Source organism: Cricetulus griseus, chromosome 2 (assembly GCF_003668045.3).
Source record: "Cricetulus griseus strain 17A/GY chromosome 2, alternate assembly CriGri-PICRH-1.0, whole genome shotgun sequence".
Classification (NCBI taxonomy): domain Eukaryota; kingdom Metazoa; phylum Chordata; class Mammalia; order Rodentia; family Cricetidae; genus Cricetulus; species Cricetulus griseus.
In genome coordinates this window covers 4104182-4125424 of record NC_048595.1, presented here as the reverse complement: position 1 = coordinate 4125424, position 21243 = coordinate 4104182, and the positions used below count along the sequence as shown (strand labels likewise).

Sequence of the window (21243 nt, the reverse complement as noted above, 5' to 3'; positions counted from 1 at the left end):
GCTGCCCAGAGCCCTTTTCTGTGGTATCAGGAGAAGCTGGGTGGAGGAGACCCTCATTCTCACAACTGACTCTCTGATCTCCTTTAATAACTTCCTGAAGGTACCAAGAGAGCAGAGAGTCATAGTCAAGGATGAACTGGGGTCAGCAGATGTTAAGTGGCATCCAGGCCATTTCAGTCACGCCTCTGTTTCAGCCTAGACATGGCCATACCTGACAACAGAGTGATCCGCCCCAGTCTTCAGAGGACAAGGGTGTGGGTCTTATGTTGTTGTTTACATTCAGTTCTGGGTAAAACTGGTTGAGAGGCACCCAGGGCCTCTCCTGGGGAGAGGGGTCAGTCCCTCCTGAGACACTAGGAGCGAGCTCAGGAGGGAGGGGAGGGAGGGAGGGAGAGGGAGGGAGGGAGGGAGGGAGGGGCTTATGGTAGCAAACTGGGGACCAGGCAGCTTTGCAAACTTATTTGATGCTTGATAATTCTCCTGGTGTCTGAGAGCACTGTGGTTTCAGGCACAGACCACATGCCCAGGGTGCTTATGGGTCACACAGTGAGACCCTAAGGAAAACAAATTCCTGGCCCCTCCCAGAGGGATGAGCTGGTACAGGGGGCCTGCAGTTTTCATACGGAATGCCTGGCTGGTTCTGATGATTTAGAAGGGGTGAGAAATTACTTGGGATGCGTCTTTGTCTGAGCAGTTCAGGAATACTGTCTTTATACTCCTTTCCCTCAAATTTTCAAGCTAAGTATTTGTTATTTGTGTGTATGTCTGCACACACGTGATGGGAAGCGGGCATGGGGCAGTCAGAGGACGACTGTGGAGTTGGTTCTCTTCTGGGGGTTGAGCTCAGGTGGCCAAAGTTGTACAGCCCGTGCCTTTACCTGCTGAGGCATCTTCTGGCTCTTCCGAGCCCCTGAAGCCCTGTCTGTGGTTCAGCATTTACTTACTGACTTACTTACTTCCTGCAAACACGCAGGAAGCACCCTGTGCCCATGGAGGTCAGAGGACAATCTGTGGGACTTGGTTCTCTCCTTCTACTGTGTGGGTTCTGAGGACCAAACTCAGGTCGTCAGTCTTGGTGGCAAGTGTACTTGGCTGCTGAGTCGTCTTACAATGGCTCCTGCTGTCCTGCTCAAGTGACCCTCCTACGTGGGCCTCCAGAGTTGTTGGAACTACAAGTGTGTGCTGCCAGGCTCATCTGCACTCAGAATCCTTACTCTGAGTGTGTGCTGCCAGGCTCGTCTGCACTCAGAGTCCTTACTCTGAGTGTGTGCTGCCAGGCTCATCTGCACTCAGAGTCCTTACTGTGTACTTGACTAGTTTTCGTGGTGGGCAGAGGGAGAGGATGCGCTGGATAGCTAAGCATCTGTGTGTTTAGTGAGGCTTATGCAGTGTGAGCATTTGAGTTTTTGACTATAAAGAACATTTTAAATACAAATGCCCAAGCAGGTTCAGTAAAGCTTGTGCATCCTAAAACCGAGCTGCCTTCCCCCAGAGTGCTGGGCCTGGGTAAGTGAAGCCTGGATGGCTCGTGTACTAAGTAAGGCAAAGGAGCTGCTGCCCCACAGTGAGGAGAGAGGGGCCAAAGATGTTCTCAGAGGGAAAGTGGGTGGTTTTGAGCCTGTGGGACTTAAAAAGGGAAATTAAAAATACCACAGTGTTGGTGTGGAGAGGACAGACAGAGTCCGCCCACAGAACAAGAGGAGGGTGGGCTCTGGGTCCCTGTGTTCCCTAGAGCCTGACCCCTAAGTCCATCCACTCTTCAGGGTCCTTCCTGTACTGTGACCCCCCCTTCTGTAGAGCTGACCCTCCCCTTCAGGAGCCTGTCTGGCCCTCTGCAGTAGCCTGGGTGACTGTTCTGCTGCCAGCTACTCTGGTACACGATGTGTAAAATGCACCCTCAGGCTCTGTACTTGGTTGATTGTGTTTTGACCATCGGACCAGGGTCCTGACCTGCACTGCAGCCACAGGTCACAGAGTAGACACCAGCCAGGGTCAGGAGAGGCAGTGCCTAGTGGCCAGCATCTATGGGGCTTGCTGCTATTGTGGGGCTTGTGGCCGGGGCATGGTCAACTTCCATCCTATGCTGTCCCAAATCTGTCTCTGATGGTTTGTGGAAGTAGAGGAAGTTCCCACATGACTCTGCTGTTGGCTTACTTTTGGAAAAGGGTTATGGGCAGTAACTGGGGAGGCCTTTGTGAGCTAGGTGGCAGGTGCTGCACTGTCCAGGTAGATGTGGCCCCACAGACAGCAGTGGGGCCAGCCTTCATCCTAGCAAAGGGGTTCTGCAGCCACTTGGGGGCCTCTCCCTGTCAGCCTTGTGCTGCACTCTGGGCCTGCTCCTCTCTGGATCCTGCCACAGACAGCAGCTCAGTGGCTTCTGCAGGACTTGCTGCTCACTGAAAACTTCCCAGGTCATTCCTTAACCTTACCTGCTTCAGGCCTCAGGCCTCATCTTTGCACTCCTGTGCTGCATCCTGTCTCTGCTCTCCAGTCATCCGTCTCAGGCCCATGGCTCCTGTATCCATAGCTGCAGGCCCGTCCTTTCCCCCGGGCTCTGGCAGCAGCTCTGTCATGGAGCTCTGGCCCTTCCCAGCAGACTCTGTCCTCTGTCTGGCCAGCATTCCTGCAGGTGTCTCTGACTCAGTTCCATCCCAGAAAGCCCCATCTCCCTTCTTGGCCCATCTTCCTGCTCCACTGTCTGGGCTTGTCAGAACCTGGGCGTGGGCACCATGTTTCCTCCTGGTCTATAAGCCCTGACTCCTCACTGCACTGGCCTCTGTTGGCTGCTCGCTTCTCCACATGCCACTCTGCTTGAGACCTGACAGGCAGAAAGGTAAAAGGTTCTTTACTTGACCCTTTCTGTCTCTCCGAGTTCATCCTTCCTGTGGCCTGCCTGCCTGCCTGCCTGCCACCTCTCCAAAGCTCAGACTCCTGCTGTGTCAGGGCCCAGGAGAGTACAGGTGCTACCCCTGGCATGGCTCTGCGCCCACCTCCCTCTTCCCCATTGCTGCCCCCCCCCCCCCGTCCACCCAGCTGTGCACCCTTTTCTTGGTACCACATGGGCCTTTTCTCCCCCTTTGGCTGTGGGTTCGTCAGGGTGAACAGGGCAGGTGGCCTCTAACAACATTGTCCTGGCCAAAGTGACCCATGCGTTAGTCTAGAATGTAGCCTGCCTTTTCATGGCCTCTAGGTGGAGGCTAAGATTGGCCTCCGGCCTATGTCTTGTCGGTCTACTGCTGTTGTCTCTCCGCCGAGTACCCAAGGTACTGAGTGACAAATGTACCCTGCTGCTTTGCCTCTGCTACATTGACTTGAGCAGCAGTCACCAGACTTATTTCTAGGTTTTCTGAGGCAGAGTGGCTACCGTTGTCGCCCTGATTGATGTGTGATGCTCCAGTCACAGCCATTACCACCTGGGACTTTTCAATAGTATCTACTTTTTAAAACCATTACAGTTCCTGTGTGCTATGGCACGAATATGTCTGGCTGTACAGGACAGCTTGCTAGAACAGTTATTTCCTTCCACCAACAGTCTGCCTTGGTGGCAAGAATTTTAAATGCTGAACAGTGTCTGTTTCCTAAAGTTCCCACTTTTGACATTTCGTTACTGTCTTTAGAAATTTGTGGTTGTCTGTATGCTTGTTGCCCAAAATAACCTGCGTCAACTGCCATAGTGAAGGCTCCTGTGCCAGGGATTCCTTGGTCCTGGTGCCGAAGGGTGACAGGACCCAGAGGAGCCAGGGCCATGGGGGAGCACTCACTCACCTGCATCTCATAATACCCTCTTGTCATCACAAAAGGGTAGGATGTATAAAATAAGATGAAGTTACTATCATTTGCTTAATATAGGAGGCTCTTACCCACGCTCTGTCAGCTGGGATTAAATTTAGAAATGGGGGCATCTCAGATCCCACCCACAGAGCAGGCGGCGCTGGCACCAGCTTTGTGCTGCTGGCTCTGCTGGGTTTGTAGGCAGGCCTGGCCCAGCCAGCCAGCAGGCCTTGGGAAAAGAAAATTAAGCCTCTATTTTTAATCCAGTCAGCATGTTGTCGATACTTAAAGAAAAATCAAAACAAAAATCTGTAAGCAGTTAAATGTTAAGATGCAAAAATATCTCCACCACCCGGTGTTTATCTCTGGGTTAGTGGCCAACAAGCCTGGGTCTTTTCCTTCCTATAGTTCCTGGAGTGAGTGTAGCAGATCCTACAATTTTGTTGTCAATTTTTAAAATTACCAATCTTGAGAAGCAGGGACGGCCCATGATGGACTGTATAATTTGCCAGAGTCAGTTTTTTTTTTTTTTTTTTTTATGTTGTTGCCAGCTGTCTGAATGGGAAGCAAGTGAGGAGGCAGTCCATGGACACCTGAGAGGCGCTTTAAAGAAAATTTGGCACTTGATAGTTATGTGAACGATTAAGAAATGGAATGTGGGCTGTGACTTCCAGAGTGGAAGAAGGGATGCTGCTCCTCTGGAAGAAGTGTCCACTGGGCTGCACTGACAGCCAGGGCACTTAGGAACCAGGCTAAGGGCTGCTCTGTTTTGATACAGGGTAGCATTTTGTGATGGAGCCCTTGAAGACTGTGCTGGGAAAGCATATCGTGTTTTCAGTAATTGCTGTGTAACCCTTGACCCAGCCCTTCTCAAACTGGCCCTCAAATAGCTGTGCTGACTTCAGACTCTCTTTGTAGTTGAGGACAGCCTTGAATTTCTGATGTTCCTGCCTCACTTCCTGAGTAATGGGATTACAGGCATGTGGCACTGTGCCAGGTCTCTGGTGCTGAGGATCAAACTCAGAGCTTCCATGGTCTCTCTCTCTCTCTCTCTCTCTCTCTCTCTCTCTCTCTCTCTCTCTCTCTCTCTCTCTCTCACACACACACACACACACACACACACACACACACACGAGTGCATGCCTAGATGTACACATGTGCACACACACACGAGTGCATGCCTAGATGTACACGTGTACACACACGAGTGCATGCCTAGATGTACACGTGTACACACACACACACACACATGAGTGCATGCCTAGATGTACTGTGTACACACACACACATGAGTGCATGCCTAGATGTACACGTGTGTACACACACACACACACACACACACACACACACACACGAGTGCATGCCTAGATGTACACGTGTACACACACACACACACACACACACGAGTGCGTGCCTAGATGTACACGTGTACACACACACACACATGAGTGCGTGCCTAGATGTACACGTGTACACACACACGAGTGCATGCCTAGATGTACACGTGTACACACACACACACGAGTGCATGCCTAGATGTACACGTGTACACACACACACATGAGTGCGTGCCTAGATGTACACGTGTACACACACGAGTGCATGCCTAGATGTACACGTGTACACACACACACACACACATGAGTGCATGCCTAGATGTACTGTGTACACACACACACATGAGTGCATGCCTAGATGTACACGTGTGTACACACACACACACACACACACACACACACACACACGAGTGCATGCCTAGATGTACACGTGTACACACACACACACACACACACACGAGTGCGTGCCTAGATGTACACGTGTACACACACACACACATGAGTGCGTGCCTAGATGTACACGTGTACACACACACGAGTGCATGCCTAGATGTACACGTGTACACACACACACATGAGTGCGTGCCTAGATGTACACGTGTACACACACACGAGTGCATGCCTAGATGTACACGTGTACACACACACACATGAGTGCGTGCCTAGATGTACACGTGTACACACACACACACATGAGTGCATACCTAGATGTACACGTGTGCACACACACATGAGTGCTTGCCTCTGAAGGCCAGAGGTATCAGATGGCCTAGGACTGTAGTTATGGGTTGTGTGTGTGCCCTGATCTGTGAGACAGACAACAGTGCGCCTGTCCCCTGGGGCTGCTTTCCAGGGAATCTCAGCATCATTGTCTGTATTTGTTGAGGGGCGTCTACCGGGACCAGCTCCTGTGGGGAGAGACCCAGGCCTTCCTGGAGCTGATCTCCCGCCGGGTCCTGAGCTCTGCCCAGCAGCAGTGCTTTGCAGTGGAGCAGGTCCTGAGCATCCAGGTTCCAGGCGGCTTTGGGGACTATCTGGGTGTGTGCCTGCCCTTTCTCCTGGCCCCCAATGCCAGGCTTCGACTTTTGCTCTTTTTACTTTCTTCTGGAAACAGCCAGCTTTGTCAGATGGACTGTCTTCTAAATAGGACAGCTATCCTAAAGGCACAGTGCTATGAACCCAGCATCTAAAGAGTGTTGTCCCAGTGAGGCCAGCAGCCACGGTCCCTAGACTCCTGTCTCTGAGCCATTCTGTGCTTGACTGCTAGGTGTGATGCAAACCACACTCTAATTCTGGGCATACCTTTCCTTAGTGAGCACTTCCAGTGCTCTTCGGCAAGTGCTATTGATGTTAATCTGAGCCAAGGGAGTGTCTGTGGCCACCAAGCACGTTGCTCATAGCGTAAGGACAATCTCTAGAGAGAATCTGTCTAGAAGAATGCAGACTGTGAGCACTGTCTCTCTGTCCTCCATAGTCCTTTGAGAAGTGCCAGGTGGCACATTGAGACACTTGCCATGAAGCCACACCCAAATCAGAAGAGTGGCATGGCCCAGAAGAGCCTCTGTGTGAGGGGCACCTCGCCAGCAGAGGTTGACTGTCTGATCCCTGTGCCCACCTGAGCAGAGTGTGTGTGTCGTGCCGGATTTCCTTGACTATTCTATTGGGTACAGTTAGAATCCAGCCAAGGCCTTTGTAGCCTTGAGGATGGTTGGCAGGAGCTGAGCAGCAGAGGGCCTTGGCTGGACCAATGGCGTCACCTGCCAGCACATCAGTCATGAGACTGCACTAGAGCCTGGGCCTCTTGGGTGGGGTGTCTCCCAGTTTTGCTCTGCACTCTGCATCTTTGGAAGCCAGCATGTCCAAGAATAGTGAACACCTGCCTTCCTAATGCTCCTGACGTCTGCTGGGTGGATCAGTAGCACGCTGATGCTCTTGTGGGTTATAATCCAGTGCTTGAGACACTAAGGCAGGACAGTCTTGAGTTAAGACCAGTCTGGGTTACATCAGCAAGACCTTGTCTCAAAAGTAAGCAGCCGGGGTACCTCAGGGAGGAAGGCGCTTGCCATGCAAGCCCAATGCACAGCCCATATGAAGGTGGAAGGAGAGAAACAGCCCCACAAAATTATCCTCTGACTGACACATGTATGCTGTGGTACATACAACACATGCTTGTGCATTTACACACATGCAAACTCTCTCTCTCTCATGCTTAAATAAAAATTTGATAATAAATGAGCAGGCAGTGTGCTGCTATTGTTTCCTTTTGCTCTTTACCGAGGAAGTAGATTGCTGGATTGTGGGGTGGTTGTATTTTCAGTGTTTTGGGGACCCTCTGTACTATTTTCCATAGTGGGTCTACCAGTTTTACATTTCCACTGTATGGTATTTTAAGAATTCTGTGTGTTAACAGTTTCACAGTGTGGCATTTGCTGCTTATGGCATCACATGGTACTCGTGGGGCATTTCAGCTTTCAGATTTTGATTGGGAAACATTTAATTCCCTCTAGAAGAGTAGCCCTGTGCCATCTGAAAATCACTCCCATTACCCTCTGGTGCCACCTCCAAGGACCCTTGAGTCTCCCTCCTGCAGCATGGGAGCCCTTACTGAATGTGTCTCTCGGAGTCTGGCTCACTTCCCTCTGTGCCTGTTTTAGGTTCACCCATGTTAGTGTGGGTGGGCATTTGTGTTGACCCTAGATGGCTGTGATGAGTGACATTGCCATTGAGTTTGCATTTGTGGGTCTGTTTCTCTGGAGCATCTCTGCCCCTGGGCGTGGCACAGTTGAAGTACACTGTTTCTACAAATTCCAGATGTTTTCCAGAAATTGCCCCATCTCAGTCCCCTTTAGGAAGGAATGGTGATGCCTTTAATCCCAGCACTCAGGAGGCAGAGACAGTTGGAACTCTGAGTTCAAGGCCAGCCTATTCTACAGAGTGAGTTCCAGGGCATCCAGGGCTACACAGAGAAGCCCAGTCTTGAAATAAATAGGAAGGGCTGGTGATTCTAAGCTGCCCTTGACTTGTGTTGTCTGACTTTGTCCTTACTGTTTTGAGACAGGACAGGGTCTTGTGTCGTGTAATCTAGGATGGTCTTAAACTCAAGATTCCCCCTGCCTCAGCCTCCTGAGTATATGGGTCACAGATGTGTGTCACCATATCTAACTAGCTGATGTTTTGACTGATGTCCTCCCAGGGGACATTGGTATGAATTTTTCCTGGCAGTGAGGTTTGTGGTTGGTTGATTGCCTAGAATGTCATCTGAGGCCATTTTCAGATGTTCTTGAGGACGTCAACTTTAAAATGAGAGTTACAGCATGCTGCACCCCAGCCCACTGCTGACTGGAGCCTTTGCTGGTGTGGGTGGGAGGACTTACTTCCCAGGTGTGAACATTGCCTCTTCCTCCAGGTCTCACCAGCCATGTGCCCTTTCCTGTGCAGGTGTGACCATGAAGCTCATGGATGAGGTGGCTGGGATTGTGGCTGCACGCCACTGCAAGACCAATATAGTCACTGCCTCCGTGGATGCCATCAACTTCCACGACAAAATCCGGAAAGGTAAGAGAGCGCCTAACGTGAGAAGGGGGTGGGGTGGGGAGGTGGCTCTCTGGGGTCTCTGGGTCCCTGGTGCCATTTCACTGTGTCACACCTACTATCTGCCTGTGTGCCACAAGAAGCAGGAAGACAAAGCCTTGTGCTTTGCACTTCACACACATCTGTACGTGAGGCGTGAGGCTGGTGTTGATTGACCTGACTTCAGCTGGAAACTCAGGGATTGTGGAGGCCTTTGTCCCCCAAGCCCAGCAGTAACTTGTTCTCTCAAGGCTGTGATGCTCTCGCTTGAACTGCCACTAAATCTTGTAGGTTTCCTTCTTGTGGAATAAGAGGTGACCCAGGACAGGGTGGACAGTGATGGCAAGAAAGGGCTGAGGTGCCTCGGGCACTCCCTCCTCAGCTGGCACTCCCCTTGCTTGAGGGCTGCTTGTGAGTTTTCACATGATGGGAATCTATGGTGCAGTTGCAGCTCAGTAAGTTCATCAGTGTCTCAGCCTTGTGAGTTGCAGGCAGAGGGTTAGTCCAAAGCTGGGCCTTGGCCCTGGGATGCTGGGCCGTGGGAGGGGCAGTGGATAAGGTTAGGTCCTCACGTGGCTGATGACAGACTAGGAGCCATAGAGCCCAAGCCACTTCACTGTCTTGCACTCCTAATGCTGTGGCCAGAGCCTTGTGGCCCTGGGTGCTCCCCAGCACCTGGTAGGGGGCTGCTATGCGGTGAGCAGAAGCACTCTGAGATTGGGCAGGTTCGAGGCTACCACCATTGCCATACTGAACGTCAGTAGACTGTCCTGCAGGGGACATGGGCTGTCCTGGTGACACGGCTCCCTCAGCTTCTAAGAATCTGCCTGGATTGACAGGTATTTGCCACAAACACAGACAATAGTACTGTTTTAACAGTTGCCCAAGACAAGGGTGTCTTGTCTACTTTTGCTTGCTTCTCAGGACCTTGTGTGTTGGACGCACAGTGCTCCTTGTAGCTCATTCTGTGAGCCTTTGGGAAGGCACAATCCTGAGTGTCAGATTTCATGCTTTTCTTTTCCTAGAGTTTCTGCCTGGTGACATGGCTGTTATCACTACATTGTTAAATATAAACGCAAACCAACCATGGAGAGCAGGCTCTTGCACCATAGAACTGGTTCAGCTCAGCCAACCCTCAGTGACCCTGAACACCAAGAAAAGCATCCTAGATAGCAGCTTTTCTCCATGTCTACCCAGCAATAGCTGTGCCAATAAAGCCTTGAGGCAGAGCGCCCCCAAAGGAACTCTGCCCTGTTCTCAGGATGCAGACATCAGGGAAGGACACCAGATTCTTCCCCTGTAGGCCCCCGCATGGCCAGGAGCCCCTGGGAAGGGGCTCTTCCAGAGGCAGTGGTTGTGGGTGGGAGGAGTGGCTGAGAGTCGAGCAGCTTGTTTAGGGTCGTCTCTGCCACCAGAGGATGTGGCATTTTGAGGATGGAGCCTGACTTCTAAAGGTGCATTCACCCGCAGCACAGAAAGGGTCTGCATTTCCAAAGGTCCCTGATTTCTCGTCTGTCACACTGCTCTGCACTGGCTTCCTCAATGGGGGGGGGTGGGGAGGGGGGCATTGCACAGAACCTCCTGGGCTGTCCTGGCCTTTGTGGTGGTACACATCTCTGATCCCAGCACTTGGGAGCCCAAGGCCAGCCTCATCTACATAGTGAGTTCCTATCTTTAATTAAAAAAAAAAAAAAAAAAATCTGATGTGAGCACTTTCCCTAGAGCCGCCTCCTCCAGTGGCTGTCTCAGCGTTGTCTTTGTCCTTGTACCAGTACAGCCTCTGGCTTAGAGACATTGGGCTCCTTTCAGGGAGCAGCAGATTATATCTTGTTTGGGGCTTGGAGGACCTGAGGCCGGAATGAAATAGCAGTATGGAGTCCGGCCTGCTTCTGTGCCAGTGTCCTACAGCTTTACACACCGTCACTTGCTTGTTGTTTTTGACACGGGAGCCATTCTGGAGCGTGTCCAGGGAGGAGGGTCCCTCTTCAAGTGGCACAGGCTGTGTCTTCATCACAAATATGGTTGTGACATTCCGTCTTTGGTTCCTTAGTAGAGAGGCTCTGTGTCTTTAGACCAGTGTGCTGTGGTCTTCACTGGGGGCTCAGGATTGGCAAGTCCCTCCTGCCTCTGGGTTTGTGGCAATACAGTCCAAATGTGTCCGCCGCTGTGAGGAGGGAGGAGCTGAGAAGCCAGTTGAGATAAAACTGCTGAAGTCACCTTAAACCCCAGGGCTATGGTGCCTCTTGAACCCCTGTCCCTGTGCCTCTCCTCTCCCTGTGGCATGGAGGAGGCCACAGGGGACAGTTTTGCCACCTCCTCAGAAGAGGTGTGACGTGCATCAGTGCGCACAGGATAAAGCAACAGCTAGAGAAAGCCCTGGGAACCTGGCCTGCAAGATGGGCCTGGCACACATAGACTCTGTCTATGAAGTGTTAGCTCCCTGTGGTGTCTGATGCCCACAAACGGGGATACTTAAAACTACAGAAACGAGTTCTCTCCTGATTTTGGAGACTAACCTCTGAGTCTAAGATGGCATCAAAGCCACATTCCCCTGTGAGAACCCATTCTGGCTCCCTGTGTCCTTGTCCACAGGCCATCTTTGGGGTCTGTCTCTCAGAAGATTTTTCTGTCACCCAATAGAATGTCCATCAGAAATTTTAGCAACAACTTTAGGTAGCCACAGGACTGTCCCCAAAAGGTCATCTGTCTTTGATGTTGACCTTGGATGTCATCTGACTTCTCTTGCTTCTTGCATTTGAGTAGGAATTTCTGTTTTCTGAGGCTGCGTGCAGAGAAAGACAGTGGTCTGTTGTGCCCTCATCAGCCTTTGCCAGGGTCCTTTTCTTGCTGAGTTTGGAGAGTGTCGCATGGACAGTTGAGTCTCCTGCCCCCAGCAGCTCCCTACATTTCATTCTATTGGCTTTGCTTAAAAACAAAACAAAGCCACAGAAAAGCTTTTTTTTATGGTTTTTAAAATATGTATCCATGTCATACCTGCATGTATGTATGTGCATCATGTGTGTGCCTGTTGCTTGCAGACTAGAACTGGAGTTTGGATGGTGGTGAGCCACCATGTGTGTACTGGGAATTGAATCCAGGTTCTCTGCAAGGGCAACAAGTGTAAAAAAACTAAACCTTCTCTCCAGCCTCCAGTTTTGTTTTTAACTACTGTGTTGCCCACAAAATAGTCCCAGTCCACACATGACTATTCAGAGTGTAATTAAAATGAACATTAAAGCTGGGCATAGTAGAATGTGCTTACAGTCCCCGTGAGCCTGGTCAGCACAGTGAGGCCATTCCAGAAAGGCAGAAAGAACGCAAGGCAGAGGCAGCCGGGCTACATAGTGAAGCCTTGTCTAAAGCAGAAAGACCAGAAGGAAAGAGAGAAAGTGAGGGAGAGGAGAGAGAGAGAGAGGGAGAGAGAGAGAGAGAGAGAGAGAGAACGAGAGAGAGGGAGGAGAGAGAGAGAGAGAGAGAGAGAGAGAGAGAGAGAGAGAGAGAGAGGAAAAGTGTTGCTTCTCAGTTGTACCAGTGGCCATTGAAGTGTCGGAACCCTGTGCAGCTGTGGTGCAGGGCAGGGCAGGTGCAGAGTGTTTCATTATCCAGCTGTGGTGCAGGGCAGGGCAGGTGCAGGGTGTTTCATTATCCAGCTGTGGTGCAGGGCAGGGCAGGTGCAGTGTTTCATTATCCAGCTGTGGTGCAGGGCAGTGCAGGTGCAGAGTGTTTCGTTATCCAGCTGTGGTGCAGGGCAGTGCAGGTGCAGTGTGTTTCATTATCCAGCACATTGTATCCAACCTTCTCGGTTCCAGATGCCTGTAACTTTGAGCATGGGTGGCCCACATGCCATGTGCTGGCATTAGCGGTGGTGCTTACATACCCATCAGGCCACCACCCTAGACAGAGGGTCAGAGCTGTAGGAGCTGCTGGGGCACTGGGGCTGACCTGCTTCTCCACTGGCTTAAGATGCCACTGATGGATCAGAGACTTCTAACGTGCCCACACCTATCTGTAACCACGTGGGTCACTGTGAACCGAGACACTCGTTGTTTGTTCTCTTCATCTCAGTGTGCCTGGACGTTCTGGGTGCCTATGGAATGGCAGAGTGTGAAGTGCCCTGCTTCTTCTGAGGAGCGGCAGGTGAGGAAGAGGTTGAGAGATTCTAGGGCAGCCATTCACAGGGTAGCCTTTGAGTTGGGAGGAAGCATTGGTCAGCAGTGTTTGACGGAGGTCAGCGCCACGCTTCTGAAGCACTCGATTCAGGCCTGGCCAGTGAGTTCTCCTCCAGAGTAAACCAGGGTCTCGGGCTCCCGAGTAGGGTGCTAGGTCTCTATAGTCCACTGCCCGTGGGTCTCTATGTTTACTCACCACATAATGGGGACCCCTGCTTTGCCTTTAGGGTTTCCAGACTGGGAGCCATGTAGGCTTTGGCCAGATCTGCAATGGCACATGAAGATTAATTAGAAGGAGTGCCGTGGAGGAGGAGGTGGACCGTTCTTGGCAGCATCTCTAGAGAAGAGACCGAGGGTGAACAAGCTGCCATTGTAGGAAGAAGTGTGGGCAGGGGAAGGCCACCATGGGGTATGGAAGGTAGAGGTCAGAGCAGGAACATCTCACGGTTTAGACCACCTGTAGGCTGCCTCTCCCCACCTGGTTAGATCTGGTTCTCCAGGCAGGCCTTGAGCCTGCAGGGCCTGGGTGATGCTCTGTGGCTCTCTGTCACTGGGGCTGAGGATTTTTGGCTTGGCTATCTGTGTCATCCTGTTATCGAAGTGACCAGTCGGGTGCCAGCTAGTGGATTCCTGTGTCTGTGGGGATCCCCCGAGGCTTGTGTGTGACATGTGATGTGGCTCTCCTGGGTTTGGGGTGTTCGTTGTGTTGATGGCATCCCTGACTCTCCAGACCTTCCCATCTGCTGGTCCTCTGGACTTAAACTTGGAGTTAGATACTGAACTTCCAGGCTCCGATGTTAAACCATGAGCAGCCATGGCCTTGCTGTGGTCCATGGCAAGAAATGGGTTTCGTGGTTGGCAACAGAAGCACACATTTCCCTTTGTCCTTTGGGATTCATAGTGTGTTTGGAGAACCTGGAATTTGCCTCTCATAGCAGTGTGCGATAGCTGGCCCTTCACACAGTGGGCCCTCGTATGACCCTTGGACTTTGGGGACATCTTGCTGGCTTCCTCTTGTCCCATGTCTCACCCTACAGCCCAGTTCTCAGTGGGCGTTTAGGAGAGGGCAGAATCACTGCAAGATCTGGGGCGACCAGTCTAAGCTGGTGACGGTCCCAGGATGTGGCTGTCACAGGTGTGTTCACTGTCAGATGCTTGCATGTGACTGAGCAATACAGCTTGTATGAGGCGGCCTGTCGCTGACCACCTGGCTCCTTCCTTCCTTCCCTCCCTCCCAGAAATGGCCATGTCTGCACTGAAGCCCTCTGTGAGTATGAAGGTGAACGCGGATTGGAGCTCTCTGGTACTTGTTAGCAGAAAGCCCTGCTGCCTTTACTGTCTCTCTCTGGCTGTCTCAGTGTGTCCTGCAGGGCCTGTCTGCAAGCTAGGATGCTAGATATGTGTTGTAGGGCCCCGCAGCCAGCACTGGTCCCTGCTGAGTAGACCCTGTGACCCATGTGGCCTGGTCCAGGAGAAGACTTTGCTGGAGATGGGAGGAGGGTTCTGGTCACACATCAGTCAGAAGTGGCAGCAGCCAAAGCCCCCACAGGCCAAACCCATGACAGATGGGAGTCATGACCCTCGGCAAGCACTAGACTAGGCCCTCTTCTGTTGTCTTTCTTCTCACCGTTCCCTGAAGGTCAGGTTCTCTTGTGTCCATTTACAAGAGCAGAAGTGAGCACCCTGAGACCAGAAACTGCCAAGGGTTGAGAGGGGCAAGGCCCGGCCGTGGAGGGGTAGGGTGGAGGGGTTGGGTGGTGGCAGGGAAGAGGCATGAAGCCTGGAAGCAGAAGGCAGACTGAAGTACCATGTGCCCCAGGGTTTGGTGGTGTGTGTTGACGTAGACGTCACTCGGGCGTTTACAGAGACACTGGCACTGCACTGAGGTCACAACCACCTGACACCATGTTGGTGCTGAGAAGAGGTGACCTGGGTACAATCCCAGCACACTGTCCAACAGCTCAGAGGGTGAAACTTGAGCAAACCTGACAGACAGACGCATGACCCCACCAAAAGCTTAGCGTCATGGCTTATGTCAATCCAGCATAAAGATTGTGAGCCTCTGGATATTCCTCCCTGGTGCTCAGAACATCACAGTGGGGCAGCTGTGTGGCCAGGGGACACCACCCTGCCCTGGAGGACAGGGAGGGCAGTGTGTTTGACCTTCACCTGAGGCAGAGCTGAGCAAGCTCACCCACAGCCTGGCTGACAACCTGCCCGTCCTGGCCCTATGTCAGGAGGCCCAGACCCAGTGGTGGCTGCCACAACTGCTGGGGCAGCACTGAGTGTCTGCTCAGGACACAGATGACTCACCTTGACTAACAATGGCCACACTAATAGTTTGTTGTCATATGTCCTTGTAGTTGCTACTGCCTGTGTCGCCTAACCCATTGTCTTAACCGTCCTCAGTAACATGGGTTTCTCACTGACCTGCCCCTGCCTACTTGGCGCCCCATGGGTACAGACTGGGCTGGCACCGCTAACGCAGTGGCTGCATGTACTCTGCAGGCTGCGTCGTCACCATCTCTGGACGCATGACCTTCACGAGCAACAAGTCCATGGAGATTGAGGTCCTGGTGGATGCTGACCCTGTGGTGGACAACTCACAGAAGCGATACCGGGCCGCCAGTGCCTTCTTCACCTATGTATCCCTGAACCAGGAGGGCAAGCCGCTGCCTGTACCTCAGCTTGTGGTGAGTGTCCTAAACCATGGGCTGCCCTTAGGTCTAATGAAGTCTTGAGAAGAGGCACCCTGTAGGCTGTAGGCTATAGGCTGGACAGATGGGTCAGACCTCTGAGCTAGTCACCATGGCTGGCACACTGTCTGGAGCTCCTGGCAATGTGCTCATGTGCTGGAGTGATGTCTTAGAAACATTTCAAGCCAACTGGGAGTTGGTGGTGCACGCCTTTAATCCCAGCACTTGGGAGGCAGAGGCAGGCAAATCTCTGTGAGTTCGAGGCCAGCCTGGTCTCCAGAGCAAGTGCCAGGATAGGCTCCAAAGCTACACAGAGAAACCCTGTCTCGAAAAACCAAAAAAAAAAAAAAAAAAAAAAAAAAAAGAAAAACATTTCAAGCCTTGTGTCCTCCAGCTCATCAGAGGGCCTGGGAGGACCCAGGGGTGGGAGGACCCAGGAGTAGGAGGACCCAGAGGTGGGAGGACCGGGGGCGCACCCTCCCAACATGGATTGGAACTTTTATGTCACCTGATGCAAAGCAAGCTTCAGTTCTATGGTACTAGGGGCTCAGTCAGATGAGGACAGGGTTAGCCCACTGGCCATCTGTGTGCCTCCGACTCCTCATCTGTGCAGGGTGACAAGCACAGTATGTGTCCTGTGAGATAGGGAAGAACCTGAGCCTGTCCTTCGTGACTGCCACTGTACATTCCATCAGGAGGAGGGCATGGTCATGGTGTGGACAGGGCATGCTGAGGGTGAAGGACAGGAAGTGGGAACAGTGCGGAGTGCCGACCAGCAGCTACAGGGTTAAGTCCAGAGGCCTGGGAGTGGGAAGCAGGGAAGGAGACCTCTCAGGAGGCTGTGCAAAGGCAGAGACTCGCAGAAGCAGAGGGAAGGAGCTAATAAAAACAAAAAGACAGGGCTAAGACCAAGGCCTTTCTGTACCTTGAGCAGTTGGGGTCTCAGGACTCAAATGGTCACAAGATGAGGCAGCTCCAGTGCTGGGTGGGTGGTCTGCATCTTGACAGGGCTCAGTCTATAAGGCCTGCTATGCCTGGAAGTAGAGAAGGCTGGTGCTGCTGTGGGTGTGGTCACAGCCCCCTGCATGGAACCAGCTGCATGGGCAGGTGTACCCCATAGCACCTTTGTTCTGTCTCCCAGGACTGAAAGCCCAACACTGATGCCAGGGTGGGCTCTGGGAGGCAGGTGAGGGGGTCATATATCCCATGTGCCCTGCTTCTGTTGAATCCAACCCCAGGGGGACAGTCAGGGGACCAGGCTGTGCCCTGCTTCTGTTGAATCCAACCCCAGGGGGACAGTCAGGGGACCATGACCTTCACTGAACCAGTGGAGAGCGTAGGAGTGGCACTCACCCAGAGAGGCGAGCACTGGGACATGGAGGGCTGCAGGAGTGGGAGAAGGACACCTACCAGGGGGCAGAACTGTCCCCAGGTTTGAGGTTCTGCTCTTGATGTTGTCCTGTTGGTCCAGTCATTTTTTGCCTGTTAACTGTACAGTTGTCCCAGCATACCTCAGTTCTTCACTGGGGTATGCTGGGGCCCACTAACGAGAGAGAGAGAGCAGCCGGCAAGGGCAAAGGAAACACTTCTAAAGACAGATTCTCTGGGCTTGGGTGTGCTTGGGAACTGGCCACATAAGCACGAGTCCTAGGCCTCAATACACACGTGTGGCTAGCTACATGGGTGTGCACACTGCCCCGCCTGCTTCTGCCTGCCCCCTACCCCCATTGCCAGCCATCTTCAAGCTCTTGTCTATTTTTAGCTCCCTCCCCAGGGCCCTGCTGACATGGAATGCAGCCTCCTTTGCGTCTGTGAAGGTGTTTCCTGATGTGGGGAGGGCTTGTGTGCCAGGGTCCTGGCAGCTGCTGTCATGTTGAGACCGACTGTCAGCACAGACCAGACCGTGCCGGAAGCGCGGCCCACGCCTTCCACGCCCATCTTCCCTGTGCCAGTGCCCTCTGATCTTGGGGGTGGGAATGAGCCACAGGCTTCCGACTGGAACTGTGGATAATGGCCAGCGGGAAGGCATTGTAGGAGAGACGCCTCTGAGGGTTTAGGACCTGTGGCTCCCTGAGCACCTGGTGCGTCTTCTGTGTGATTTTTTTTTTTTCCCCTTTTAGCTGAGGTAAGGGAAGTGATTTGAGGAAGGTAAGAATCACAGAGTTGGCGTGGGCCGAGGATATCTGGCACCTTGTATGGGCAGCACTTGTCCCAGTTAGAGTGCCACTCCCGAGAACCCCAGCAAGATGCGCTCTATTAACCAGAGAAGGCCCAGCCTGGGTCTGAGGAGGCAGGGCGCACAAAGCAGATATGATTTATGTGTTCTCAGACAATCTGGATCCAACTCTAGAGCCGCTGCTCTGTCACAGAATATCCCAGCCCGTGTTGGTGCCTCTCATGTCTGGCAGTGTACACCTAATGAACGGACGGCACACTGGCAGGCAGGGCCAGACTCTCCTTAGTCAGCAGCCCTAAGGTGATGAAAGCATGTGTTCCAGGTTAAAACGGGGGCAGTGAAGAAATGGGGCTATGGTCAACTTTCTTCTCCTTTCAAAGTGAGGCTTGCTCATAGCCAGAGGAGCTCAACCAAGGGTCAGAGAAATGTGTGTTTTCTTGTCTTCTCAGCTGTAGAGTGTCACCTAGTGCTGCAGCTCACATCCCTGAGGCAGCGAGCCAGGTTTGCCAAAGACTTGCTGTGAGCCTTGATGTTAGTCACTTCCCACTGCTGTGACAGAATACCTCGGAAAACAGTTGCTCCTTTTTGTTTTTGTTTTTGGGTGGTGGCAGGCCTATGATTTCGGATGGTTAGTCCATGGTGCCTTCCCTCTGTCAGTATGGGCCTCAGGAAGGCGGAGCATCATGCTCAGGAAAGAGCACAGTAGAGCAGACCTGTTCCTCTCACAGCAGCTAGAGAGAGCGAGCAAGGGAACCTCTGAGGGCATACCCCCGTGGCCCGTGTCCTCCAAGTAAGCCCACCTTTGAACATGCCACAGCTGGAAACGGCGTGCTCACTGTGTGATGTCTTCAGGGCTGTCCTCAGCAGGGGTGCTACATAGAAAGAGGGTGAGCACTGAGGCCAGCACAAGGCCACAGCCATTCCTCACCTCTGGGGAAGTGAACATGGAGGGTCTGAGGAGTGAAAGGGCAGGCCGTCGGAGTCCTTGGTGCTGGTCACGGAAGCATGGAGTCTCACAAGTGCCCCATTCCTCATGTGTGGCGTGTCTAGAGTTAGATGTCACCTTCATCCTGACAGGAAGGCTTGAGGCAGGGCAGCACAGGGTGGCTCTCTGCTTCAAGACCTCCTGTACTTCCTTTGAATCAGACCCGCTGATTTGGCCATGGGACTGTTGGCCTCAATGCAGGTTCTGGGATGGGTGTCTGCAATGGGCCTGCAGCCAGAGCCTACAGTGTGCCCGAGAACCTGTTGATGCTCACCTGTGATGCTATGCCGGCTCCATGCAGAGTACTTTGTATCAACCCCAGATGATTTCAGAACCACCATGGCATGTGGTGCCTTGCCTTTCCCAGGTGGCCATGCTGTCAGCTGGTACTGACCTGAGGAAACATTGAATCCCATGGCCTCTGAATTTCCACAAAGGTTGAAACGCAGTTTCTCTGGTCTGTGTCTCCTGGGCTCAGCATAGATACACAGAATACTGCAGAACGCAACCCCGTGTCCTACCCCTGTGACTCATTCTGCTGCTTACCTCCCAACCTCAGTGGACATATCTGCACAGTGGGTACCTCTACCTCAGGTAGCCAGGAGGTGTGACATATGACCAAGGGTCTGTCAGCCTTCTGCCCCAGCCTTGGACAGCTGCAGCGCTGCCTCTAGAACTGTCTCCAGTGTGATTCAGAGCTGCCGTTGTGGTGTGCTGTGGGGGTTGTGGGTAGAAGCAGCCTTGGCTGTGGCTGCCCCTTCTGTCTTAGGACCTTAGTACCTGACTGGAGCCATTACCAGCCATGTTGCTGCTCTCTGAGGTCCCTCTGTGTGGTTCAGTAACAACTCACTCGAAAGCCTTTGTGCTGAGGAGGACACAGGACAAGCAATCAGCTCCATCTCCTTGGGCCCCAAATCTGATCCCAGTCACATAGCACAGAGGGTCGAGGGGGTAGGGGGACGGATGCTACAGTTCCTGGCCAGCACTGCAGAAGGGACAGGCATCCTGCTTCCAGGAGACAGGAAGGAAGGTCCACAGGGAAGGCTCTTACCCTGGGTAGAGACAGGGGCTTCAGTTTCTCTAACATGGACACCTCAGTTCATGGGCTTCTGCAGGCTCTGAGGGGCCATGCTCAAGCCTACAGGATTGTGGGGCACACACAGGACCGCTGAGCACTTTTGTGGTTAGGACACCCATACTGTCCCCGAGCTATCCAAGGCCATATATCTGCCTCTGTCTTGTTTAGCCAGTGTATAGCTCTCAGTAGCCTTTGGCAGAAGCAGAAAGCACAGCAGCTTGGTGCATCTGTTCCAAGAAAGCATGGGTACTGCCCAGCCTCAGGAGCAAGACAGGCCCCCACTGTGCCAGCTCTCAGGAGTGAGTCACAGATGAGGACATCCAGGGTGTTCTCTGTTCAGTATCTCTTTGCCTCTGGGTGTGCAAGATGACTCTAATGATCAAAAAATGCCAGAACCCTAAAGCTGGCTGAGGGAACATAGAGCCTTGTGAGCCCTGTGGTCCCTAGAGCCAGGAGGCTGGCACATGCTCCTCCTCCCCAGGCCTGCCTCTGTCTCCACCCCAACCTCTTCACCCACCTCCCTGCATTCCCACCTGTAGGTGTCTCTTGAGGACCCCCAGACCCAGGCAACCACATACACATTGTGTGTGGAACTGTGCCTGGCTGTCTGCTGAGCTGCCTCTGAGGCTCAGCTGCCCCTCTTGGGGTCCACTCAGGCCAGTCCAGTGGAGTAAGTTGATATGATCTGCCCTGTCACTGGCCACAGAGCAATGAAGGCACAAGGATGCCACTGTGTGCTGGGGTAAACCCTGCCAGCACAGTGGCCAGAAGGGCAGCCATACGAGAAGGTTTCCAGAAGGCAGGGGTGGAGAGTGTGACACGGCCCCCACTCACTCTACTGCCTCAGAAATGAAGTGTTAAGGGCAGAAGGCAAGGTGAGGCCTGGGCCACTAAGACATGTTTTATGGGGCCCAGCTCAGGCCCCTCAGATATTCTGGGGCAGGATACCCACCCCCAAGTCTTCAGCCTCAGCACAGTTAGTACTCCATCGTAGAGCACTGTGGCCAAGGCTCTCAAACCAGACACTCCTGAGCTCTGTGTGCAAAGGTTCCATAGTGGGGAGGATACAGGGAGGCCCTCCCGCTTGTGTGTCGTGGGATCAGGAAAGCACACCACTGTTAGGAAAGCACACCACTGCCAGCCGGGGAGCTGGGTTCTTAGGCTACATCCAATCCCGCCTGTGGCATTGCTGGCTCTGCCAAGCCTGCTGAAGTTGATTGGCAGATCATATCAGTGTTTGTTACAAACCATCGGTTTGTAACAAATCTGGACATGAAAACCATACACACCCGTGTAGATTAAGACTTCCTAGCTGGGCGATGATGGCACACGCCTTTAATCCTAGCACTCAGGGAGGCAGAGGCAGGCCTGGATCGATTTGTGAGTTCGAGGCCATCCTGGCCTAGGGCTACACAGAGAAACCCTGTCTGGGGGAGGGAGACATTCTTGTTTTGATCAATG

At 52.8% G+C, this 21243-nt stretch overlaps 1 protein-coding gene across 7 annotated transcripts in view; it reads left to right on the top strand.

Moving 5' to 3' along the window:
* The window catches only part of Acot7 (acyl-CoA thioesterase 7), an 87027-nt gene that overhangs the window by 60123 nt on the left and 5661 nt on the right, over positions 1-21243 (top strand). For 5 of the 7 annotated variants that reach the window (XM_027398369.2, XM_027398372.1, XM_035439364.1 and 2 more), the window contains 2 exons: positions 8547-8663; positions 15356-15540. In XM_027398369.2, coding sequence (XP_027254170.1) covers positions 8547-8663; positions 15356-15540 — 302 coding nt within the window. Of the gene's footprint in view, positions 1-8546; positions 8664-14085; positions 14151-15355; positions 15541-21243 lie in introns of those variants that run through there. The other 2 variants (XM_035439365.1, XM_035439366.1) reach the window with 2 other exon arrangements.